General features: G+C 54.4%; 1 protein-coding gene across 3 annotated transcripts in view; it reads left to right on the top strand.

Moving 5' to 3' along the window:
• Tbc1d16 (TBC1 domain family member 16) overlaps positions 1–15,459 on the top strand; it is an 84,285-nt gene extending 68,826 nt beyond the window's left edge. For 2 of the 3 annotated variants that reach the window (XM_021212420.2, XM_029546046.1), the window contains 9 exons: positions 2,724–2,885; positions 3,831–3,978; positions 4,885–5,052; positions 5,525–5,673; positions 6,491–6,625; positions 7,853–8,039; positions 10,814–10,993; positions 13,522–13,668; positions 14,774–15,459. In XM_021212420.2, coding sequence (XP_021068079.1) covers positions 2,724–2,885; positions 3,831–3,978; positions 4,885–5,052; positions 5,525–5,673; positions 6,491–6,625; positions 7,853–8,039; positions 10,814–10,993; positions 13,522–13,668; positions 14,774–15,022 — 1,525 coding nt within the window. In that variant the 3' untranslated portion in view covers positions 15,023–15,459. The remainder of the gene's footprint in view (positions 1–2,723; positions 2,886–3,830; positions 3,979–4,884; positions 5,053–5,524; positions 5,674–6,490; positions 6,626–7,852; positions 8,040–10,813; positions 10,994–13,521; positions 13,669–14,773) is intronic. The other variant, XM_021212421.2, reaches the window with a different exon arrangement.
• The last annotated feature ends 10,911 nt before the right edge of the window (positions 15,460–26,370 follow it).

Below are 26,370 nucleotides of genomic sequence, written 5' to 3'. Positions count from 1 at the left end.
TTAAAAATAGTAAAAAAAAAAAAGTTTTGTTTATTCTCCAGTAAATTCTTTTCTTTTTGACACTCTCCTGTGTAGAACTCATTTCTATAATTTATGTGCATTTTTATATATTAACAGTACTAATCTTTAGCATTTGCAATATGTGACCAGTTTGTTCTTTGTTTTATTATTATCATTATTAACATACTTTTTTTTCGAGTCAGCATCTTACGTAGCCCAGGTTAGCCTCCAGATCGCAGTGCCGATCACCCTTGCTGACTTTAGGCTCATCCCTCCTTCCTCCGTTTCCGGAGCACGGCCTTATGGGCTTGCACCACCACACCTGGCTTGATAGACTTTTAGCCTGATGGTGTCAGGTTCATTGCAGAGATTTCTCATGTGTCCTTGGTGCCATGGGGACCCTGACACCCCAGTGTCAGCATCAGCTGTGAGGTCTCAGACGGACTACATTGACGGAAGTCCACAGTCTGCACAAGGTGTTCTCTTGCTGTTGTGTGCTCTCTGGTTAGGGACACACGACCCCGCGGTGTCATACAGAGGGTGCCATTGTCCCGTGCTCCACAGTGTGTATCTCTTCTCCTCCAGCTCCTGGTAAACACTGGTATTTTAACTGTCTGCATAACTCTCCTTTTCCTGAATGTCGCCATGTTGACATCGGGGCAGGAAGCCTGCCCACATAGGCATTGTTTTCCAGAAACATCTTACCTCCTGCACACTCCCAACTCTCAGGGACCAGCAGTGGCCTCTGCTTGTGGCCTGGCTCAGCTGCCTGCTCTGGGGGTTCGCTTGGAGCACGGTGTTGTAGCATGGTATAGTGACCCCGTAGCAACTAAACGGGAGCAGCCAAGGGCAGATGCAGCCACTTGGCACATAGCTTATCGATAGCTTGCGGGAAGCGGTAGGCAGCAGCTCTCAGCAGACTTGCACCTAGACTGTGCATGATGACTTTACAGTGTACAGAAAGGAGCAGGGTCCACTCAGGAAGACCTGGGCACATCCTGGGCCTAAGGGAGGACCCTGTTGGGATGACTCCCTGACACAGGTTGGGAAGGAGAGCCATGTCACACACTGGGCAGGCATTCTGCGTACCGTGATGGCTGAGAGAGAAGGGGCTAGACCCAGGCTCCCAAGGCAGCTGTTCACTGGGTGGTATACACTGGGGTCTCCTGCTCTGGCAGAGGGCGGCTACTGACTGCGCTGAGCCAGCGCAAGGCCGGAAACGGACTCTCGCCTTTGCTCAGACTATACCTTAGCTGTTGTCTGCAGAATTACCACTGCCACAGCTCCAGGATTTAACTAGTCATGCCCCAAACTGTTTAATTAAATATTTTTTGCAAAAGAAAATATAAATAATCGGTGGATTTTTTTTTTTTTATGTAAAATGATGAGAGCATAGCATACTGCACACTCAAGTTCCAGGCATAGCTCCATTCGTTGCTAGCTGTGTGACCTTGGGGAAATTACATAGCCCCTCTGGGCCTTGGTTTCATTTTCTGAACAGTGGGGTAATCCCAGCCCTCATGTAATAAGATCATGTGCTATAAAAACACCCGCGGGCTGGGCACAGGGCTCGGTGGGTAATTGTTTGCTGGGTTTGATCCCTAGTGCTTCCATAAGAACACCTCGTGTTCTTGTAGACACCTAACAATGGGAGTTGGGGTATCTCCGACTCTTTTGCCTACTTTTGGGACCCCTTTTCTCCTACTGGGTTGACCCCTCCAGCCTTGATATGAGGGCTCGTGTCTGGTCTTACCAGTTTTGCCGCGTTTGGTTGAGATCCCTGGGAGGCCTGCCTTTTCTGAAGGGAAACAGAAGAGGGGTGGATCTGAGGGAGGGGGAGGGGCAAGGGAGGGAGAAAATATAAGTGAGTGAAGGTTTGGTCGGCTTGTAATGTATGAAAGAAGAATGAATAAACAAACAAACAAACAAACAACAGGCTGTTTAACACCACTGTTTCCTCAGTTTGGGGGAAGCAGAGGCAGGAAGAACCCTGGGACCTGTGCCGGGCAGCCAGTCTGGCCAATCAGTGACCTGTGCCTGGCGGGATGGAGGAAGAGCCCCAGTGTTGACTCTGGCCTTTACACACGCTCTCCCCCACAGCACAAGGGAAGTGGCCAAGCCCGCATCCACAAGTCATTACAGATGCTTATAGTTAGTATTAGTTAAGTGAGTTATATTAGTTAGTCAGTTAATGTGAGTAGCCCCTGTGTTTTCCTCCAATAACCATTGTCTTTAAGAAACAGAAGAAATCCAAGCCCCCGGGGAAGCCCCATCCTGTCCAAGCTGACAGGCAGCTGCCCCAGGGACTTTACAGCTGCTCATTCCACACATAGTCTGTTGCTACCTCCATTTTATAAATAAGACGTAAAGGCTCAGAGAGGCCTGGTAAGTCGCCTTAAGTCATTCAGGAGGAGATCTGAGCTCTGCTGTCCTGACAGCCTGCTACCTGTATTAAGGTACCGAGGAGTCTGCTCATAAAAACACAACAACCAAACAAAAAATGCTTTTCCATTCAACCCAGACTATAACTTTTCTCAAAGAGTGCTGGTATCTGCTCTCTCAATGGCATCGTTTACTGACATCTGGGTCGGTTTCCGTGGGGCGTGTTCCATCGTGTCCTCTGTATTTAAGCCCAGGGTGTATGTTACTCGCCCCCTCCCCATCCTTTCCCTGGGAGAGCACAGCACAGAAACATGAGATCTTCACACCACCTCCTCCTCCAGCTCCCCCTCCAGCTCTGATGCCAACCTGCGGTTCCCTGACAGCAATGGCCTCCTGCAGACGCCTCGCTGGGATGAGCCACAGCGGGGATGTGCTCTGGAGCAGATCTGTGGTGTGTTCCGAGTGGACCTGGGCCACATGCGCTCCCTGCGGCTCTTCTTCAGGTAAGGGGCTGTCCGCTGCTTCCTGGAAGCGTGTATGTGTGCCCGCATGCATGAATGTGTAAGCACAGATGTGGGGCCGGGCACACGCAGCCATGTTGCATTTCCAGTCTCACGTGCAGCAGAGGGCTGCAGCTGGTCTAGCCAATGCTAGTCGTTTCACATGCATGAACGTGTAAGCACACATGTGTGTGTGGGGGAAGGGCACACGCAGCCATGTTGCATTTCCAGTCTCATGTGCAGCAGAGGGCTGCAACTGGTCTAGCCAATGCTAGCTGTTTCCTCCCTGGCCATAGTCGCCTGTGGTCTCCCACCCGAGGCCTCACAGCCCCCTGCTCATCCTCAGGCAAAGGGTGGGTGGCCTTCAGGCAAGAAAGCCCAGCGGGTGGGTGCTGCAGACTGCCGTGCTTCGGGGGTCCACAGATGATTTGCACAGCTGACACAAGCACTGGCCTCCTGGACGGAGTTGGCGTTTTCCTTCATAAACCCCAGCCGCAGCCATGTCAGCCCAAGTCAGCACCCACCAAAAGCACCCGTAGGAACCCCAGACCCAGACTCCAGCCTTCCCCTGAGGGTGACAGCCTTGAAGGAGATTTTGGGGAACCCTGTTCTCTGTCCTCTTATGATCCAGCCATGAGATTAGAGGAGGCTTGAGAAACCCCTTGTGGGGTTGAGATCTCCATCCAGCAAGCTGGCCCTAAGACACTGCTCCAGGTTCCCAGGTCCCCAGGGATGGTGTGCCAGGGGTCCTCTGGGTCCAGCTGCTTTGCTTCCTAGGTAGAGGGGGTACTGAGTTTTGTTGACTCTGCTCCCCACACAAGCAGCCAGACTCCCTTGGGACTCACTGTTTCCTGCCTGAGGTGGCCGACAGCGGGCTCTGATTAAACTCGGAAATCAAAACCTGTGTTAATGCGTCCACCCCTCCCCCACCCCATGGCCCTTCTCCAGCGACGAGGCTTGCACGAGTGGCCAGCTGGTGGTGGCCAGCCGAGAGAGTCAATACAAGATTTTTCACTTTCACCACGGCGGCCTGGACAAGCTCTCCGAGGTGTTCCAGCAATGGAAATTTTGCACGGAGACACACCTCAGGGACCAGGTAGCCCAGCCGAAGGTGGGGGTGGGACGTGGTTGGTTACGGTGAGGGGATGGAAGCGCCTCTCTCAGCGTGCCAACCCCATGGGTCTGGGACTGTCCCAGCACATCTTCCTCGGGGGGTGGGGGGTGGGGGGTGGGAGGGGGCCTGGCTCTGGGAATTCTCCTCTGAGGAGAATGGCATTTGGCTGTCTGTGGTTCGAGGTGATTGACCGTCGGTGTGCTTGACGGCTGAAGTCTGTGCCCAGGCCTTTCTGGAAGTCACTTTGAGCATTTGAAACTTCATGTTTTCATAAGGCTTTCTGCCATATTCTGCTCAATCTGCGTACAGAGGTAATAGGAGCCTCTTAATCACCTGTTTAAGATACTGTATGTGCTTATTAGAACGGGGAGGGGGCTGACTTTACAGCTCTACCCTCCCGTAGAGCCTCCCGCCGGCAAATGCCCCCCCTGCGATGAGCAACCTTTGATTTTTGAATTAAATGTCAGCTGCGGTTTCTCCCTGGACTCATGACTGCGCATGGAGACAATCTGACAGTCTGGCTCCCTGCTCGCCCGAACAGCGGGCCTTTGTATGTGGCCGATCGAATGGAATCTATTGCAGGCTTTCCCTGGCAGAGGGACGTTGGGCTGTAAGGGGTATTAATTCTGGTTTTCTTTGCGGCTGGGGCAGGAAGGGGATGGGGGCAGTGGAGGCTGTGAGTTGCAAAGGGAGAGAGATTTTAGGATGAAGGTATTTTCATTTTAATTGTGTCTAATTACACTTGCCATTTAGGAGTTGTGTGCACAGACAGCGCCTCCCCTCCTCCCAGAGGAGAGAGTGGCTTTGACATCCTGGGAACAGCATCTCAGGCTTCAAAAGCCCAGGCTCTGAGATCTGCTCTCCATCGGGTCCCTCCCACCCGTCCAGCAGGTCACGGATGAGAGGACATGTATGCAGTTCTCCATCCGAAGGCCCAAGCTGCCGTCCTCTGAAATCCACCCAGAGGAGAGCCTGTACCGGAGGCTGGATGTGTCTGCCTGGCTCAACCACCTGAATGACCTGGGCCAGGTGGAGGAGGAGTACAAGCTACGCCAGGTAGGGAGGGGACACCTAGCCAGCCTCCACGGAGCCCTTTCGTCAAGCAGCAGGGATGGAGGGTGGGTGGCCAGTCAGCGCCTCCGGAGGGCCGGTCCCTGGCATCAGGTTCTGTCCGAAGCACCCGGGCAGCTTCATTGAAAACACAATTGCAGAGTTTGGGGATCCCATGTGGGCCCTGCGGACTCAGCAGTATTGAAACCCCCAGGATTAATCCATGACGTGAGAACCTCGTGTTGATCTCAGAGTGCCACCCCGGGGGGGCTTTGACATTGAAATGAGCCAGTTTGTTTCCTGTATGGGAATGCCTCTCCAGCACTTTTCCCCTTGTAAACATGTGCAAATTGCCGGGGTCTGAATCGAGGCTCACCAAAGGACCCACAACACCCTTCTCTGGGGATTTGGGGGTTCTTTGAGCTGCCCTGTTTTATACGCTCCCCCCCACCCCTTCAATTTGTACTGCTTCCTCCAGGCCATTTTCTTTGGTGGCATTGATGTGTCGATCCGTGGGGAGGTCTGGCCTTTCCTGCTGCACTATTATAGCCACGAGTCCACGTCGGAGGAACGCGAGGCACTTCGGGCGCAGAAGCGAAAGGAATATGCAGCCATCCAGCAAAAGAGGTGCACTCAGGCCCCCCCGAAGTCCCTTCAGACCTCGGCGGGAAAGTGCAATTCACTGCTGACCTTGTATTGTATGAACCATGGTTTCTTAGAACCGTGAGTCTCTCAAGAGCCAACACCATTGGCAGCATAAAGGCAGTCACTACATGACACCCCCATCACCTTGGTCCAGGCCCTTTAGTTCGCAAGCCAAGAGTTTTAGAATTTGTGTTTAACAGACTTAACTAGGGGCCAATGTTCGCCAAGTACAGCTGGGCTGGAAGCCTAACTTCAGAGGCTGAAGGTTGCTTCACACTGCAGCAGGCTGCAGTCAGCTCTTCTCTGAGGGGCTAGACCTGTTAGATGAGTCAAAATGAGGATGGCCTTGAATACACCCCCTACATACACATATACATGTACACACATGCACACACATGTATATATGCACATGTACACACATATATACATGCATATACACATGCACATATCCTGTTGGGAACAAGGGAGTTTGTGCTGACAGTACACACACATGTGCACACTCACACAAACACACACACCACACATGCACACACACATGTACACACATGTATACATGCACATGTGCATGCACACAAACACACCACACACACACACACACACACACACCCTCTTGGGAGCTGGAGGGTTGACCACTCATAGCCCTAGCCACAGAGGTTGGAGCTCCACAGAGCACAGGCTTCTGTTCCCAGGCTGTGCAGCTACCCCAGGTCCAGTGGACTGCTGTATTACCCGCTCTCTGGTACTCAGGGCATCCCCCTTCCATTGCTGACCTCAGGGTCGTGCTCTGTCTGCCTCACAGGCTCTCCATGACTCCCGAGGAGCACAGAGCCTTCTGGCGTAATGTGCAGTTCACTGTGGACAAAGACGTGGTTCGGACAGATAGGAACAACCAGTTCTTCCGAGGGGAGGACAATCCAAATGTGGAGAGCATGAGGTACCCGGTGACTCTGGCCTCCCTCTGACTCTCTTTGACACCCGCCCCCGCCTGCCCGCTGTGCAGTGCTCCACCCAGGCCCAGAACAGGGGACCCGTAAGCTACTTCAGCATAGGTCTTAGTTTCTGAACCTCGTGGTGGCCACCCCATCCTATCTGATGGGACCAGCAAAGCCCCTAATCCCTCTCCTTGCTTGGCTCCCATTTACTAAGGACCATGCTCCCCAACCCTCTGTCTTCTCATCTCATGAATGGACGGACGGTCATAACACAATGCCGAGCCAGAGGCGGCCATCTTTTATACTCTGCTGCAGCCTGACAAATGACTGCACAAAATTAACAGCCAATGAATACATCCCTGCCAGCCCACCGTCTGTCACAGACAGTGAGCGTATAAGAAAGTCACACCCACATTTCTGCACAGCCTCTGCTGTGCAGTCCGGCCCCGGCTAATGGCCGATATCACTTGCAAAGGGAGTCCACTGACTTACTTCCCTCAGAACCTAGACAATTTTTTTTTTTTTTTTTTTGAGGCAGCGTTTCTCTGTGTAGCTCTGGCTATGCTGGAACTCTATGTAGATCAGGCTGGCCTCAAAATCAAAGAGATTATACTGCCTACCAAGTGCTGGGATTAAAGGTGTGTACACCATACCCAGCCAATACCCCATACTCTTTTTTTTTTTGTAAGATTTATTTATTATTATAAGTAAGTACACTGTAGCTGTCTTCAGACACTCCAGAAGAGGGAGTCAGATCTTGTTACGGATGGTTGTGAGCCACCATGTGGTTGCTGGGATTTGAACTCGGGACCTTTGGAAGAGCAGTCGGTGCTCTTACCCGCTGAGTCATCTCGCCACCCCCAACCCCATACTCTTTTTTTTTTTTTTTTTTTTAAAGATTTATTTATTTATTATATGTAAGTACACTGTAGCTGTCTTCAGACACTCCAGAAGAGGGAGTCAGATCTTGTTACGGATGGTTGTGAGCCACCATGTGGTTGCTGGGATTTGAACTCGGGACCTTTGGAAGAGCAGTCGGTGCTCTTACCCGCTGAGCCATCTCGCCAGCCCCCCCAACCCCATACTCTTGAGATAGGGTTTGTGGCACCTGCCCCTGACTGCTGCCTCCCCTGACACCGAGACGGAGGGACCGAGCACTGTCACAACAAGTCTTTGTGGAGGCAGCAAGGGTGGGATGGTTCAAGCCACCTCTACTCCTGCCCCACCAGGAGGATCCTACTGAACTATGCTGTGTACAACCCGGCCATCGGCTACTCACAGGGCATGTCGGATCTGGTGGCGCCTATCCTGGCTGAGGTCTTGGATGAATCGGACACCTTCTGGTGCTTCGTGGGTTTGATGCAGAACACCATCTTTGTCAGCTCTCCCAGGGATGAGGACATGGAGAGACAGCTGGTGAGGCGTGGAGCTGTGTGTTTGTGTGTGTGTGCGCGCGCGCGCGCATGCATATGTGTATCACTGTGTATCATACATATGTATATCATGCACTGTGTATCATATGTGTATCATGCGTGTGTGTATCATGAATATATCTGTGCTTGTGTATATGTGTATGTGTTTACATCTGTGTGCGCGCGTGTGTGTGTGTGTGTGTGTGTGTGTGTGTACGCATGTGTGTCTGGGTACTGAAGGGCTCAGAGAGATAGCACACTGCTTCCTGTTGCTGCTTGGGACTTGATGGTAAGATGCAGCCATGTTGTCGGGGGGGTCAAAGGTCAGCAGAAAACCAGAATCTCTGCTAACAGGACACAGGCCTTCTGGGAAGGGCCAGCTAGTCACCTACAGGAGATGTACTTTTGGGTCTGGGTTAGCCTCTAATCCATTTCTCCTGAAACACCAGAGGACAACTGTTCAAGGTCCTACTCTGGTGGCTTCCTGCAGGGCCATTAATCCGGCCTCCTCGATAGGCCAAGGAGAGAGAGGTCCATTCTACCTGGTTCAGGTTTGAGTGACTAGCAGAGCCCAGTACAGACAGTCAGGGTAGCTGTGTACAGTGGGACATCCAGCAGGCAGGTCTCACATCTCCACCCCAAAAAGCTGACCTTTCTGGGAGACTCAGCTGACACTGGCCACAAGTCCTCCCCCACAGAGATCAGCTGTAAACAAACCAGGCAGTACCAGGTGACCGGGACTAGATCGTGTCACCGCAACACACCTGCATTTGTGTCAAGCCCCTGCCCACTTCCAGGTCCTGGATGTAGGTACCCTGCCCTCACTCCTGCAGATGGCCTGGTCTGGAAGTAGATAAGCTGACAGAATGAAGGTATGAACAGAAGGCACTGGGCCCTGGAGGCAGGAGTGAGTCCCAGTTGCCCCCTCCTATGGCTGTGTCTATGGCATATGGGTCAGATCTCAGACACTGGAGACTCAGCTAAACAGAGGGTTTCGATAATCATGATCAGTGGTCTCATGCAGTGAGGGCAGAGCCGAGGGAGGGCGAAAAACATGCCCCATAGATCAACCACTGGGAACAGAGGGCTGACCACAGCAAAGGTATGAGGGAGAAGCAGCAGGCTGCAGGAGGAACAGAGCATCCTGGCAGTTGTGCAGATTGGACATCCATCACAGAGCTGTCAGCCATACGGTGGCCTTGACCTTCTGTGGGCCACGGACTGGAGATTTTGGCCCGTCAGGAAGGACTCCTAGACTCCAGAGCCACACAGCTCCAGGGAACAACAGTGTGCCTGCTTTGGAGAAGTGCAGAGCCTGCGGCCCAGCTGTGCTCAGCAGCACTGACCCTAACCAGGCACCGGGTCCCTGCTGCGACGCACACGCCTGTGATGTCAGGTTTCCGCGGTACCCAGGGAGGCAATTACAGGGTCTGACGCCATCACTCTGGAGCCTGGCGGCACATGGCCAGTGACTCATTAGCTGCTGGAGACTGGTTTTCTGGTGGCGTCAATGAAGTCGGCAGCCCCCACCCGGCGCTACCAGAAATAGCCTCTGTCGTCAAGTCCCATGCAACCTGAGGACCCGACACGCAGGAATCCAGGGTCTTGAAACTCAGACATGAACTCTCCCCTTAATCAACTCTGGGAGTTGCTGAACCGTGGTGGGATGGAAGAAACTCACCCTGCCTGGTCGGGCATACATTAGAAACAGCCCCTGGGGGTCTGCCGAGGCTGGGGGATGACTTCACATTGAGTCAGCCTTCCTGACCACCCAGGAGATCATACTGCGCCGAGGGCTATGCCACAGTCTCCTTCTAGAATATCTTTAAATCTAAGGTGAACTGGAAGACAGGTGTGAGCAAGGTTCCAGAGGTGGAGGCTGGGGGTGACTCAGACAGCAAAGTGTCTGTTGTACAAGCATTATGGACCAGAGCCCAGATCCTTAGAACCCAGGTTACACGCTGGATATGTCCTGGGGAAGTTCACACAGGTAGATCCTTGGAGCTTTCTTTTCAGCCAGCTGAGCTAATTGGCAAGTCCTAGGTTCAGTGAGTGACTCCATCTCAGGCTGGCCCGGAGGTTAATACCATATACTGCTCTTGCGGAAGACCTGGGTTTGATTCCTAGCACCTTCACCAGGCAGCTCACAGTTGCCTGTAACCCCAGTTTCAGAGAGATCTAACTCCTCTGGTCTCCCCGGTTATCTGAAGTCCTGTGCACAGACTACACACATAATTGAAAATAATAAAATGAGGGCTGGGGAGACAGCTCAATGGTTAAGAGCACTGACTGCTCTTACTGAGGGCTGGATTTCGATCCCAGGACCCATATAGCGGCTCCCAGCCATCTGTAACTCCAGTTCCAGGGGGTCCAACCCCCTCTTCTGGCCTCCTCAAACACCAGGCACCGCTGTGGTGCACAGATAGGCAGGGAGATCACTCATACACACAAAATAAATTGGTTCAAATTTTAAAATAATACAGAAAGTCTTTAAAAACAAAACAAAACAAAATAAGGCAAACTGTTAAAAGACACTCAGTATCACACACATGCATGTACATGCTCATGTGCACACTGGTGTGTGTGGGTGTGTGGGTGTGTGTGCAGGGGGTCCAATAGTAGGCAGACATAGTGGCTGGCTAACGTGGCTGACAGACACAGACTTCCTGTGTGTGCTTTGAAGTTGAAGGCGTTCTGAATAGTAAGTAGGCTTTCTAGCCCTGGTAGGCAGGCTCGCCCAGAGCCTGGGTGACACCCGCTCCACTCTCCCACCCCAAGCTGTACCTGCGGGAACTGCTGCGGCTGACACACCAACGCTTCTACCAACACCTGGTGTCCCTGGGTGAGGACGGCCTCCAGATGCTCTTCTGCCACCGATGGCTCCTGCTCTGCTTCAAGCGAGAGTTTCCTGAGGCCGAGGCCCTGCGCATCTGGGAGGCCTGCTGGGCCCACTACCAGGTGAGCGAGTGGTGCAGGTGCCACCCCTGAGTGCAGGTGCCACCACCTGAGTGCAGCCACCATCCTGTTGGGAAGGGAGGGTCACGGAATCACCCCAAGCCTCCTCTCGTGTGTGTGGCGTGTCCTCCTCCTGCGCCACCCACTCACCACACCACAGTCTCTCTCAGAGCTAGTATTTTCCAGGCCTGAGCAGCCGGCTTCAGACCTCCCCTCCCATGTAATTGAAATCAATGTAAATTGCTGGCTGGCATGCTCATTATTGCATTCTGGGCTGAACCGCCTTCTGTCATGGTCAGTCGATGGGAGGGACATCAGCACTGCAGGACAGTTAGGCGGCCCAGGATATATGTGCCCATACAAGCCGTGGCTGGCACTGTCCTGTCCTGCCATGCCTTCTGGGGCTGCTGGGCCGCCCTGAGCTCCTGCCTTCTGACATCGTCAATCAGAGAGAGCCTGGTTCAGTGATGTGGACATCCACCTGTGTTCACCATGATCAGTGTCTTTTCCGTCAACTCCTGTCTGACCACAGGGCTGACTGCCACCTGGCTTCCACGCCCAAGCCATCAGTGTAAGAGAGTAGGCAAGTCATTGCACTCCGTTGGCCTTAAACATGATAATACCAAAGGCACAAAGGCTGGAGAGATTACTCAGTGGTAAGTGCTCACCTTGCAAGCTTGCAGATCTGCATTGGAGTGTCTAAACCTGTGTTTTTAAAAAAAACCAGGCGTGCCAGGTGTGGTAGCGCACACCTTTAATCCCAACGTTTGAGAGGCAGACAGATTTTTTTTTTTCTGGTGAGTTCCAGGAAAGTCAAGGCTACTCAAAAAGCCAGCGCACACCTGTGGCCCCAGTGCTGAAGAAACAGCAGACACAGGCGAGTGCGCAGAGCTCGATAGCCAGTCAGTCTAGCGTAATGGCTGAGCTCCAGGTCCCAGTGAGAGGCCCTGAGATATTGTCTTCTGGCCTCCTGTGCACGTGCACACATGTACATGCATGCACACACTTGCACAAACAAACATCACTACCACCTGTGTGTCCAGGACGCAGCTCTGTCTGCCTCCACCTCGACCCCCAGCTATGGAAAGCACTCGCTGACATCTCTCTCCTTCTCCCGCCTGCAACATCAGTCTACCGACTAGCACATCCTAGACTTTTTTTTTTTTTAAAGATTTATTTATTTATTATATGTAAGTACACTGTAGCTGTCTTCAGACACTCCAGAAGAGGGTGTCAGATCTTGTTAAGGATGGTTGTGAGCCACCATGTGGTTGCTGGGATTTGAACTCTGCACCTTTGGAAGAGCAGTCGGGTGCTCTTACCCGCTGAGCCATCTCACCAGCCCCCAGCACATCCTAGCCTTAAGGCTGTTCTAAATATTCTAAGAGACCAGGGAGGCTGGCTTATGGGGAAGCCACCCATCCACCCTCTGAGGCTGTTGGCAGCACGGATCCTCAGCCGCCCCTGTTGGCTGCCGTCTTGCTCAAAGCCCACAAAGCAAGTTCGTGTTGCCTGCAGATGTGGTGACATGTGGTCACATCTGGAACCATCTCTGTCTTCCATCAGCTGAAGTCAGGAGGGGAAAGGCAGGTGGAGAGTGAACGGAGGGGAGCCACTGCCTCCCAAGGGGATGACGTCACACAGTCCTCCGCTGCAGCTTACGGCCGTGCACATGGCCAGGAGCTGGCATTTGCCCTGTGCTCTGCTCCAGTCTGCAGAATGTGTCTCACACTCCTGTCTCTCCACTCCTTCACAGCTAGAGGGGAGGGCTGGGCACTGCAGCACCCATACCTCTCTACCTCTCTCTGCACTCTGCTGGTCTGGTCTGGTCGGGAGATGACAGGCCACATGGTGTTATCAGGATATTCAACAGGGACTTCCTAGACCTCCACTCCCCCACAAGTCCCCATCCTTCTTCTATGCAGGTTTGAACACTTTCAGGTGTCCCGACTGGAGAGCCTGTCGTGACTGTCTGCCACCTGGCCAGGCACCACAAGGTGGCCCTAAAGGAGGGCAGGGAGGGACTGTCGGTATCTGGAAAGAAGGCCAGAGGTAGCAAGATGGTAGCAGCCCTCCATGGGACCTCCGGGGAGGCACTTAGTAGGGGTCTTCCCACATGCTCAGTTCCCAGCCGTAGAGTGGGGGCCCATGCTAAGGGATGCTTGGCTGATACAGAGGGACACACCGCCGGGAAGCTGGCTGCCAGACCTTCTTCCATGTTGGTGGTCTATTCTACAGCCTTCAGGAAGCAGTTTGGTTAATCCTTTGCACACACCTCAAGACCCCTGCGGATGAGACCCTGGGTGAGAGCCCAGACGGGCTAGGGAGGAGAGCACCAACAGCCACGGTGTGGCACGATTATCGTCCAGTAGTAGGTCCCAGCAGCCCCGGATGGAGCTGCTAACACTGGTGCTGTCTTCAGGTGGAGTGGAGGATGATGGGGTGACCTGTGAGCCCAGGCCCAGACCTAGGTGGCCTGAGGCAGACTCAGACTTGGCAGGGCCCCTCTGAGTTCTCCATGTAACCCGCAGACGGACTACTTCCACCTGTTCGTCTGTGTGGCCATCGTCGCCGTCTACGGGGATGATGTCATCGAGCAGCAGCTGGCCACGGATCAGATGCTCCTGCACTTCGGGAACCTGGCCATGCACATGAACGGAGAGCTGGTGCTCAGGAAGGTGGGCGACACGCCCTGGCCCGGCGGACCTGCCCTGCACACAAGCAGGGCATATCAAATGCTTTAAGGCCTCACCCTTGCACAGGGAGGGAGGGGTGAGCAAGATGGTAGAGGAAGGACGGGAGTTCTAGAAAGTCCCTGACACACCTCACAGCCCCACCCCTACATGTAAAGCCTTGTCCTTACCTCAAGGACCCAGCCCTGCACACAGAACCCCTCCCATACCTCACAGCCCCACCCCTGCCCATGGAGCCCAGTCCACACCACAGAACGATACCCTGCACTTGGACTCAGCTTGCATCTAGAACCCCTCTCATATCACAGAGCCCCGCCTCTGCACATGGGTACCACCCACAATGCATATAGCTCCACCCTACCTCGTTGGGTTTTCTCTACCAAGTCCGTGTGATTGGACCGACCTGTGCTGTCTCCTTAGACCAGTGGGGCTGTTGTGTCTCTACTTGGTCCCCGTGGTCCTCAGAGGGCCATCACTGGACACAGTCTCTTTGATTTGCTACAGTGTGTGAATACCCAGCTAGTCTCCACCCGGGAGTGCCTCCTTCCAATCCACAGTTAGGAAAGTGAGAATGAGGAGACAGAGCCTAGGGAGAAGAACGTAGCTCATCCATGGCTGGAGGAAAAGCGCCCTTGAAGCTCAGCCACCTCCCGCTTCCCATAGCTGGCAGTCCTTTAGATTCAGGCCTCTGATGGTCCATGGGGACAAGAAGGTCATCAGGTCCATCACCGCACTGGGCTCCCAGACAGACCTTGCAGGGGCCCAGGGCAGCGCTGAGAGGCATGGACAGAATGCAGGGGCCTTGTACTATCCAGAGGGGATTGGGGCTGAGTCGAGGGGTCTGCAAAGGGACAGGAAGGGCTGTGTGGCTCTGTCATCGGTGGCCACCTATACACTCTGGGAACTCTGTGTCTTAAACTGCCCAAGTATCTCATGGTCCCTTTATGGCAGCCAATGGAGACCCAGGGCACTGTGCTGTCCCCACAGAGTAAGCCCATGGGTGTGTGGCCCTTGCTTCTTTGCTGTGTTCCACTGTTCTCTTGTGTCCCGATGGCATTTCAGTCCCCTTTAGTCTGACCTCTTTCTACAGGCCAGGAGTCTCCTGTACCAGTTCCGCCTTCTACCACGGATACCCTGCAGCCTCCATGACCTGTGTAAGCTGTGTGGGACAGGCATGTGGGACAGTGGGTACATGCCAGCTGTGGAGTGTGCCGGCCACCACCCGGGCTCAGAGAGCTGTCCCTATGGGGGCACAGTGGAGTTGTCATCCCCCAAGCCCCCAAGAGAAGGCAAGAAAGGCCCAAAGGCACCACGGGAGGTCTTTGGTTTCCGAAGATAGGAAAGCCCTTGCCCTTGACCATGGACGAGGGGATCACCATGAGGTCCTGGGGGGGGGGCAGACAGACATGGAGAGGACACAAGGAAAAACCTCTGGCCAGGGTGAAGGGAACCTTGTCATGATGACAAAATCGGGCTTTAGAACTGACAGCAGGCATCAGCTGTCCCGAGAGTTCAGCTCCTGAAAGGCTAGCCCAGGGTGTCTGGCTATCCACTGGAATGCAGGCTGCTGGCTGGCTGGGGGGTTCCAGCAGAGGCCAGGAGTCTCTCCGCAAGCCGTGGGCAAGGCAGGGTCTAGAAAAGGCCTCGTGCTCGCACCCGTGCCAAGGGACAGAGAGGAGCAGGATTGTTGTCTGAGTGAGCCAAGCACACTTGAGAAGCTTTCTGGTCACAGCTGCAAGACTGGCATGAAGATGGCTGTCCAAAAGAGAAAGAAAAAGAAGGGAGGGGGAGGGGGAGAGGGAGGGGGAGGGGGTGGGGGACGAAAAGCCTGAGAGGGCAGGTGTTCTGGCCTGGCCTTCTCACAGGGTCCACGTGAGTGTTCTGTGTCCTGCAGTGTGTGGGAAAGACACACCTACCCTGAGCCAGAGGAGCGGGCTGGTAGACGAGTGTCACATGCACCCTCCACTGGCATCCTCCCCTGAGGATCTAAGGTGGGTCTTTTCTAACAGAAACAGCAATGCACCCTCCACTGGGGCCTGACTAGGTTGATGGGTGTGGTGTGCGCAGCCACAAGGTCCTCTGAATACTTGGTCCCGGAGAAGGGGGCGAATATAACTCCCCAGCCAAGACAAAGGCATCTGGCCTGGCGGGGAGGTGCCTCCCACACCGCGCAGGACCTAGGGGACTTCTGGGATGCTCTTCCTCTTAAGAAGGAAAAGGTCACGCCCACGCTCCATCCTCCAAAGCCGAGGATTGTGGTTGGATAAAGGTGTGTTCCAGAGCCTTTCTAGCCAGTGTCCCAAAAGCTGGTGCAAACGAGGAGCCTGGATTCCTCCACCGAGGGCAGAATCCTCATAGTGGGTGCAGGCGGCAGGGTCGGTGGAGGTGCCCTGCCTTTTGGCTTTTCTCACTAAGAGTGGTGCTGCAGGACAGTGCCGCGTTTAAAGGTGCTGACCAGAATGAGAAGGGGCGGAGCCTCAGAATGAGAAGGGCGGGCCCTCAGGATGAGATGGGTGGGGCCACCGATTGAAAGGGTGAGGCCTCAAAATAAGTGGGGCGGGGCCTCAGAATGAGAGGGGCGGGCCTTCAAAATGAGAGGGGGCAAGGCCTCAGAATGAGGAGGGGCTCAGCATGAGAGGGGCGGGGCTTCAGCACGAGGGGCGGGGCCTCCAACTCAGAATGAGAGTGCGGGGCTTCTAGGCCTCCTTTCTCAGCTTCCCTTGCTCCATGAGCTCATCCCCTATCTGAAGGCACTTCTGAGAATGTGGGTCCTTCTAGGAAGAGACTTTGGAAGTTGATGTCCTGATCTTGGGGGGGGGGGTACTGTCCTTTGTGAGCAACAGTGCAGTCCTGGGAGTGGCTTTTCATCGGAATTGCTTTCTATACTGGCTTCTGACTCTTTCTGGAAGCTAGGGCCACAAACAGGTCTATCCACTGCCTAGCACCCCAGTAACAGAAATACAGGGCAGAGTCTCAGTGACCTAGAGCTCTGTGTGCCTGGCTGGTCGGGTGGTTCTGGTCTTGTGTGGTTTGGGCTCATCACTTCTGGGGTTGTCACCATCTCTGAAATCCCCGTGGGTAGGTATATGGGTGTGAGACAGCACTGGCCTCAGGGTCTTAGGTCACCCCATGATGGTAGGGGCAGAAATGGGTGGTGTTTTTTTTAATAAGTGGATACCCCCCACTTGCTAACCATGTCAAAGCAAGTTGAATGGCTGAAGCCAGCATCCAGCCCTGGGAAGGTGAACCCTTGTCTTGGGGTCTTCTCTTGGTAGTCATGTAACAGAAGCCTGGTAATTCAGAGGGGTCCCTTAAGCCTACCTCCCCAGGATCACACTTCTGTACTGCACACCAGTATCTACACTCCCATGTTTTGGTTGGGGACAGCCGGAGCAGATCCAGAGACTCACTGGCTATGGAGAGTCTCAGTTAGCATTTATTCTAAGTCTCTAGCTCCCACAGTCAACTCCCCCCACTGCTCCCCAAGACCTGACCCAGGCTGTTCAGTGACAGCCTTGTGCCAGGTATCTCCCCTCTAGTCCTATGGACTACTGGACCCTGGTGTTACCCCAGGCCTGCTGGGGCCCCTGCAGCCAGACATGGTGTGTGGGCTCTTGGAGCCCTGCTCTGCTCTGAGGAGTGGAGAGGCCCCGTGCAGAACAGCAACCTTAATCTGGATGCAATTAGAGGAAACCAGCCAGATGCCCTGTGGCATCTGTTACCCCAGGATTATTCCCAGTCAGCAAAAGGCATTAGAGTGATAATTCAGTCATTAGACTTCTAGCTGTCTCACAGCCAGGACGTACAAATCACGGGTAATCAGCACGCACACCGTCCCCTGGCCACGAGGCTTATTTAACCCATTTTTTAAAAAAATGATGCTTAATGCTATTGGCCGGGCGCGTCTGTGTGCGCATGCCCCACCGATAATGTCTGTGCTGACGACATTGCCTAATGTCACCAAGGCCCTGTCATCTAGGGCTCTGAGAGAGAAGGACACCTTTGATGTGTGTGTGTGTGTGTGTGTGTGTGTGTGTGTGTGTGTGTGTGTGTGTGTGTGCTGTCATTGCTGAGACATGATGCCTACCTTGGAAAGGGCTCCCTCACTTCTGACTCACTCTCCAAGGAGAAGGGACAGTGCAGGGGAGGGGGCAGCAGCCAGGGGAGAGGGCAGGGGTGGAGCAGAATGTGTCCTCTCTCTTGCTGGGTATAGGAAAGGCACTGCCTCCCCCAGAAAGTTCCATCTGGAGTGCCAACCAGGAGGCCTTAGCTGTTTCTGCAGAGGAGGGCCGAAGTCCCAGAGAGGCTCTGTTGGTAACCTTGAGCTGGGTGATCTGCAGACAGAGCTGTGTGGTTGCTGATCCAACCGACCCGGGTCGGGGAGGGGGACATGTTACATCCAGAAGGGGATGATTCAGGACCTGGCTTTGAGTGCAGGACACCAGCGCAAGAGAGGATCTCCTGGAGCTGGTGCCTTCGGTGGCCGGGGCAGGGTGGCAATAAATAAATGGGGAGAGGAATGCTTGCTGTCAGGGTCAGCTCCTTTGACCTCTGGCCTGTATTTGTGTTTTCCTTACTGCTTTGCTGGGGTTTTGCTGTGCTGGGGGGGGGGGGGGGATGCAGGGTGTGTGTGTGTGCAGCACGTAGAACTTGCTAGGCTATGAGATGCAGTCTGCTTTGATTTAATTTAGATGGAGATCAACCCTAGGGTTCCTGGAATCCACCTGTGACCTCCCTCCCCTCTGTCAGCTCCCTGTCACTGCTGCAGTCAGGCCAGGAGTGTCAGGCACACCCGGGGCTGGCCAGACAGAGGGACGGAACCTGACAGAGATCCCTGGAGGCCACCCTACCTAGAACGATGATGACAGGTTCCCCCAGAAAACTTATGCAGAGCTATGGCCTGGGTTAGAGGGGAGCCGGGACTGCCACCCAACCGGGCCACCAGTGAGGTCACAGGGAAACTGGCTAGCCTGAGGCTGGACCTGGCAGATCCCTGGAGTCTCTGAAGAGACAAGTGGCCTCTGGATGTTAGTGTTGTGTTTCTACAGAGGCTGTGATGCATTTTGTCATGGGCTAGCCTGGTCTAGCCGGACTGTGACACCCCAAATCTAAGAAGCCAGTTTCCCCTAGAGCTTCTGCAGCAGGGAGCAAGGGGTTCCCCCCAACCCCAGCCCACTTCCTTGCCTGTAAAAGGAGAACAAGGCCCTCCCACGGGCTCCTTCAAAAGACTTCTCAGGCTGCCATGAGGGTGGCTAAGTATGGCCCAGGGACTTCACCCGCCACTCAGGGACAAGCCCACTGGCCTTAGCCTTCCGCAGCAGTGACCGAAAGGGGTTGTCCGCTCCCAGTTGAGTGCTCGCCCAGGTCTGAAGTCAGCAAACCAATGCCTCTCCTGCACTTCTGCCTTGCTGAGTGTTCTCTGCAGAGGGCAAATCTCTCTGTAACGTTCACTCTGTGCCACCCACGCCTACCCTGAAGAAAAATGAGCCACAAAGCTGCCTCAGCGGTCTCGGTCTGCGCCTAGCTGTGCACAAAGGTGTTTGCAGAGCTCTTCCATGGACAGCCTCACCCCTTGGCGGGGAAGACCCTTTCCAGGGACTCTGCACTTTCTGAGCAGCTGCGTGCGGATGCCTGCTGCCACCAGGCCTTTAAACACATTGTGTTCAGTTCCAGGTGGGAAGATAGCATTTCAGGTTCGCAGAAATCAAGTCACATGACTGTCTTTCTTCCACACTTTGAGGATAAGGAAGACAGCTTTTTTGTGTGTTTCGTTTTGTTTTTAAAGTAATGAAATATCCCCATTGCTGATGTCTACGGCAAGTGATTTGTTTCTCTGTTGCATTTTGTTTTTTTTAAGCAGTCCCCTTCTGGTCAAGGTCAGGACTGGTCACCATGACCCCTGTGAATCATGATTCTCATGGATTCCTCACAAAACAAATAAAATAGTATCGCCACACACATGGTCCTGCGCTTTGAGAGAAAGCCCTAGTGAGAGTGGCCAGGTCAGGCACCCTGGGGTTGGGCAGAGAGGCCCTGTGGAAGAGCCATGGCCGTCTTTAGCCACAGCCAGCCTGTCCAGCTGCTTGGCTGCTCCAAGAGTATTGGGAAGGGGAGCTGCTGAGGCCTGAGATGCTGAACCAGAGGGAGATTTGCAGGCCCTGCTCTGGGAAGGGCAGGGACATGTCTGGAAGGTCGCTCTGGGCCTGGCAATGGAGAGAGAAGAGCCTTGGCGAACCCAGGAATGCTTTATGGGCTTCCAGACCGTTACCTCGGAACGCACGAAGCCCAGGCTACCCAATGCCTGGAAACTCTAACAGTGTCTGACAGAGCCTTAGCTGCCCTGCTCCGATTTCAGGAAAAGCCGGAGTCAGACTGTGTGAACTTCCTTTTGGAGACAAGCACTATATTGAAACCTGGTGGGTGTGGGCTGGGTGTTAAGGGGGAAATTCAGGCACCATCAGTGACTCTTACTCTTTTGCCAGCCGTTCACAGGGACGTGTGGCCTAGGGTGGCGCGAAGGCACATGGGGTCTGGGTTCTGAGGAGCTTGTGGAACTCTGAGCTGTTTTCAGGAGGCTCCTGTATATAGTGGTGTGCCCCTGCGGTGGTTGGAGTGGCCAGGGGCTGGGTAGACTGACAGGTGCTTTACTGGGTGGGTGGGGGCGTGTTAAGGGTCTGTCCACCTTCTGCCTGTCTGTCCTTCGTTGGACATATTCATGCCTAGCATGCCCCGTTGAGGAATGGAAGGTGCCAGCCAAGCCCAGAGGGTTAACTCACGAAGTTGCGGGAGGCTGGTTCCCTGTAGAGAGAATCCCATCCACTTGGAAGCTGCTGGCCCAACCTGCTTAGAAGCTGTCAGTGGCTTGTGAGGTGCTGGTGGTGGCCAATGGCCAAAGGGACAGAAGGTAGCCAGGCACACTCCTAGCCTCAGATTCTCTGAGGCCTGTGACACTGCGGAGAATGGCGTGTAGCCAAGGGACAGGAGTGACTTGCCCTCAGGGAAGGACAGCCCACGCTCCCAGGCCAGTCACCATAGGGGCTGAGAGGCCTGTGGTGACCCCCATTTTGAGACACAGGTTGAATAGTCACACCCATTGAAACAGGGTGGACTTACATGGAGTTGCTTAGGGCTTGGGCGCATGTCCTACAAGTAGACGAGGCCACGCACACCTCTGTGCCTTCGGCTAGGCAAACCCCGAGCGCCCCCCCTCCCGTGTCTATAGCACCTTCCTCCCATCTCTCCCACAACCTTGAGCAGCAATGTTCGTAAGCTACCTCCCCTCACCCCAGTGAAATCCTGCCTCTGCCTCATTACTCCAGAGCAGTCCTGGTTGTCAGGGCTTTTTATTTCCTGAAAAGCCATGGGTCCAGAAATGGTGGATCATGCAATCACAAAGCACACCCTGGGCTCCACACTGACCCCCTGGTCACCGAGTCACCCCCTTTCAAGACCAAGCTCTGTCTGTGCTTGACCTGGGCTCTCGTCACCCCCACACCTCTGTCCCGCCTGTCAGGGAAAGGGTATCCAGCAGACCCTTCATAGTGAGGCGGCCGCAGGCCATCTCTTCATCTAGTTACCACGCAGAAGCCTTGTGCCCTACCCTCGAAAAAGCCCGGGATCAGAATCCACTCACACCCTCTGAGGACCAGAGCACACCTGCCGCTGGCCTGGAGGGTGGCATTCAGATTTTAAAGTTCCTACATTTCATAAAGGATAGCTGACTCCCTTCCTCTCCAGACCCCTGTCCTTCCGGGTCTGTCCTCCCATCTCCACATCTCTCCGGCTTCCGTGTGTGCACGCTAAGCAGGGGGCGGGCGATGATTTAAACAGTGGAAAAGCTGCTTCATCTTCAAAGAGGAGAGTTGGACTCAGGCCAGATGCCACTTCACATTATCAAGGATGACAGGGTCTTCTGAGTTCAGGATGCAGAGAGGACGCAGTCCTCAGCTTGGCACAGCGCTTGGCTCTAGCCACACTCTACCACAAAGTGGGAGTGCCCACTGAACTGAGACCCATCTGAGAGAACATTCACTTATCCCTGGCTGTAAGCAACCATGCACAGATGCAATAGAAAAAAAAAAAAAAAAGACATCAAGGCCAGGGGTCTCTTGGCTGCAAGGCAATGGGGGAATGGAACAATGGCAATGGGGAAACAGCTTGGCCCAGCAGTGGGAATGGAAGAGGCCAGGGTGGAGCAGGGTGAGAAGCCAGGGCCACATGGGGTGCGATGAAGATCTGTGGCTGGCACGTGAACACCAGCTGCAGGCGGCAAGTGGAAGAGGAGAGCAACGCACAGTTAACAGGAGAGGTGTCAGAAGGCAAAGGGCAGGGTTGATGGAAAGAAAGTCCGTGTGGGAGTCAGTGAGGCTAGGTGTTCACTGAAGAGCGAGCACACACTGCTTTTCTTTTGGAGAGTCCTGGACAAAGAGACTGGTGGCTGCAGGAGGCAGAGGGAACCTGCAGGCTGTCCCATCCCAGAGCCAACCTGTCCGTCTTCCCCCCAGAACCCAGGGGCTCTAGGTGCAAGCTCTGGGTGTCGATCAGCCAGGCCCAGGAGAAGCTGCTGCCTACGGAGACTCTATCCACTAGCCCATGAGGACCGCCCATGTGTAGGATGCTGGGTGGGCTGCAGCAGCCTCCCGGCCCCTCCTCGGCTCTTGTCCACTTGATGGATGTCAGCCACTCTTCTGCACAAGACACAGATTCAACAGCAGTTCAAACCTACAGGACTTGGGCTTCTCACTAGACCTGTCTTCTGAGAAGGGGCAGGCCAGGTCTGCGCCCAGAGCACTTGTGCACAGTGAGACGCAGCATCTTCCTGACACATCCTCAGGGCTCACTCAGGCTTCCACAGAAGAAAGAGGCTGCGCGCTCCCACCACCCCACGCTCTCCTCTGCAGAGACCCGTGTGGTGGCTTCTAACTTCAAAACCAGATGTGATCGTCCCACTGTGCACTCACACCCCCACCACAGAACCACCGTGATGGCGTGTCTACAAAGTAAGGAGCAGTGTCTTGGGAGAGGGAGTTTGCAGGACAGGAGAGGGACCGAGGGCTACCTGAGCTGGGGGCTTGGGGACACTCAACTGCAGGAGTGCAGGAGGAAGACCACCAATCCAATCATAACAGGTACGCTCTAGGTAAGTATGGGGACAGGGGAGAATCTAATTACAAGGACGCCATGCTGTGCCAGACCACAGCACTGCAAGGGAGACCGCAGTGCCCTGAAAGCCCGGATGCACTCAGAGACCTCCCCTCCAGGCCTCTGACTCCAACCCCTCTGAATCTACCTACCCCTCTCCCACCCCAGGAACTGGCTGCAGCCAGGACACTCTGCCCTATGCTGACCTTCTCTGTCTGTCCTTCTGAACCTGACACACACATGATACCTCTACTCCTGTTGTCACAGAAAAGAGATGTTTTAGGTCTCAAAGAGTGCCCAGTGTCAGGAGCCTCCATCGACTGTCCCTGGGTGGGCTGAGCAGTTGGGCACAGAGCCACATGATGACACCATCAAACTTGACCTCTTCCTGTCCCTGCAGGAGGTTAGCACGTGCACCGTGGGGCTTTAGGCGGCTGTCTTGAATATAGCCCTCACAAACCCTAGAGTTGGGCCTGTGCCTGACCCCTGCCCTGGACTGTTGTCAGCCAACAGGGTCTCTTCTCAGGGGGAAGTACAAGCTTCCTTAAAATTGGAAGTACGATGACTCTCGGTGCAGTGCTGGTCTTTGGCCAAGTCGGCGGGATGAGCTGGGGAGAGGAAGCCGATCCAGGTTAACCTCAGAGCCTCCCCGTCAGCTGATGCAGGCCTTGCCTGGCTCTGGCTCAGCTTTCGCCTGGGCCTTTGGTGGGGGGACCCCGTAGAGGAAAGACAGGGCTTCTGGGCCTGAAGAGTCCCATGGCAGACACCTCCTTCTCATAGGTAGACGAGCACCTCCCTGTAGATGCGCACCCCACACCTCACACCAAGTACTCTGCAGGACAGCACACGCTGCTCAGTGTTCATTTAAAACCAAGCACTTCAAAGGGGCAGGAGGTCCAACGGCCACTGACGGTGCTCCCCGGGAATGAGGAGCAGGGGACACACTGAGCTCACGGGATGGCCTTGGGGACCACACCTGCCCTCTCCAGGCCTCAGGTGCCACCTTTGTATAAGGCACAGATCTGTAGCCGCAGCAGACTCTTGGGTGTTTGCAGAATAATAAATTAATAAACCAGGGTCCCCCCCGGGGAGGGCGGTCAGCAAATAGTATCTCATTGGAGGAATGTCACCACCAATATGAACACATGCCAGGGTACACATCATAAAAGAGACAGAGATGTGTTAAGATTGGTCCTCAGGCATAGAATCTGCCCAAAGACCCCTGGGGACTGGGGCCGTACCTAGGATGGTAGAGAGATTGCCTAGCGCTCTTGAACCCCTGGGGTTGGTACCCAGTGTACATAAACTGGGGGGGGGGGAAGGTGGGGACTGTACCTGTAATTCCAGCAACTGGAAGGTAGAGGCAGGAGGATCAGAAGTTCAAGGACACCCTCAGCTTCATATTGAACTTGAGACCACTCTAGTCTATAGAAGATCCTCTCAGGGGGTGGTGTTAGGAACTCCGATCACCTCCCAGCAGAGTCTGTTTACAGATCATCACGGGAGCTAAGGGGAGATGGAAGATGTCTTCGATGCACAGCCAGGCCTGAAGACTGTGGTCTTGTATTCCAATCTAGGAATCCCTTTTGCTGTGTGATCTCAGGCAAGTTGCTTAGCTTCTCTGAGCCTCCTATAGCTCACCTGCACACGGACAGTGAGTGATAGCACCCAGCTCTCCAACTCGCTTCCACAGCATAGAGAACGAACCCACAGCTCGTCCCCCTGTGCGCTCAGCTATTTGGAGGCAACCTGGGGACTAGAGTCTAATTCGTTGAAGAGTGTCCTGTAGAGAGAGGGGGGCTGGAAGAGTGTCCTGTAGAGAGAGAGGGGCTGGGTGAAGTTTGACCTAAGGGTCCTCATCTTTTGCTAAGTTTGTTCTCTGGGGGAGACATAAACAATGTCTTCCCCTCCTCCCAAGGTCCCAATGACAAGGGGAGTGACAAAGGGAGGCAGGAACCCATCAGAGTCCACGCTGGAAACAAATGAGTTTATTGGCTTTCCTCAGGGACCATAAGTGAATGCCTGCAGGGGTGTGGGCAGGTGTGCCTCCCACAAAAGCCAACACTGGAAAGGAGAGTCTTTACTCAGCATGGACAACCCATATCCATATTGGCTCTTATCCCTTATTCTACCCTGACCTACGCACCCTATCCCTTCCTTCCCCTGCGCACTTAGGGTGTTGCAGGCAACAGTGGTAGGGAGTGGCTGGATACTCCGGTGACCCTACCCTACTCTCCCTGAGGTGGGGGTCGGGTATAAATAGCCAACAAACCCAGCTGAATTGGTCCTTGCAAGAGAGCCCAGCTGCACTCCCCAACATGGCTGTCATTTGGCTTAGAGGACAGTCACACCCGATACCATCTCAAGTGCCAGCACACACAGCCGACCCTGAGACTCCCTCACCACAGGCTGAGGCAACCTGGCCACAGGTGTGAGACAGGGTGTGACCAAGTACAAGGGTCTGGAAGTCTGTGTGCACCGATTGTCCTTCTCGGATAGCCTGCTGCTGCCTGTAGCTCTTGCACATCCCTCGGACGAGTGGGTCTTGGTGTGATCACTTAGCTATGGGAGGAGGGGCTCCTGTTCATAACCAAACCATAGTAGGGGTGGGGCCTCCTGGAACACAGAAGGGTAGAACAAAGGATATCCCAGATCTAGGCCACCAGGGCCTGGCTCAGCCCAGGGACACTGCACACCATGGTCAGCTGCCCTCGATAGCCCTGGAACATTCAGGTCTCCAGCGGCTCAATCCTGTGTCCACAACCCCCTGCTCTGGCTAGGGGGTCATGGAAGCAAGAAGCCCCTGGGTACAGTCTGGTCCCTCTGTTGGATGTCCTTGGCCTCAGCAGAGGCAGGGTCCCCATGCAGTGTCATAGGATGTCACCCCTAAAACTGATTTCATCCTCAGCCAAGGGGTAGTGGGGTAGGAGCTAGTGATTGGCCTTGATGATCCGGGGAGTGGTCACGGGGAAAGGACATCCCTGGAGCCTTGTAGAGGGCTGAAAGGCTCTTAGGAAGAGGGATCCCATGTTCTGATGGGGGAGCTGATGCCGTGACCCCACACTGGGGGACGGACAGCCCGGGAGGACAGACAGACAGGAGTGCTTCAGAGGAATGGTTGGCAGAGCTCACTGGCTGCAGCTCGGGGACATCAGCCACCTGCTCTCAGTGCGAGCCAGCACAGGGACCCACTGGTGACTGGCACTGGCAAACACAGGCAAGGGATCCCTGAGGTGCCGTTAGTCTACAAAAGACTGGAGACACACCTCAGACAGTCTAGAACTTAGCCAAGGATTCTTAATCCTCCTTCATCACGGACAAGAGAGGGAGAATGGGTCTCACCCCCATTTCCCAGATTGGGAAACTGAGGTACAGACAGACTAAGTGAATTGCTTGTGGTTCCACAGCTGTTCTTGACTAGCTGGATCCAAACCGGGACAAGTGTCCAGCTTAATAACAGGTGTCCCCAGGAGAAAAACCCATCAAACCTGGGACCTAGACCCAAAGGGAAGGCAGCTTCCATGAGATCACCCAGGACTGGAAGAA

Source organism: Mus pahari, chromosome 14 (assembly GCF_900095145.1).
Source record: "Mus pahari chromosome 14, PAHARI_EIJ_v1.1, whole genome shotgun sequence".
NCBI lineage: Eukaryota > Metazoa > Chordata > Mammalia > Rodentia > Muridae > Mus > Mus pahari.
The sequence above is the reverse complement of the archived record's forward strand: the minus strand, read 5'-3'. Positions and strand labels throughout refer to the sequence as shown.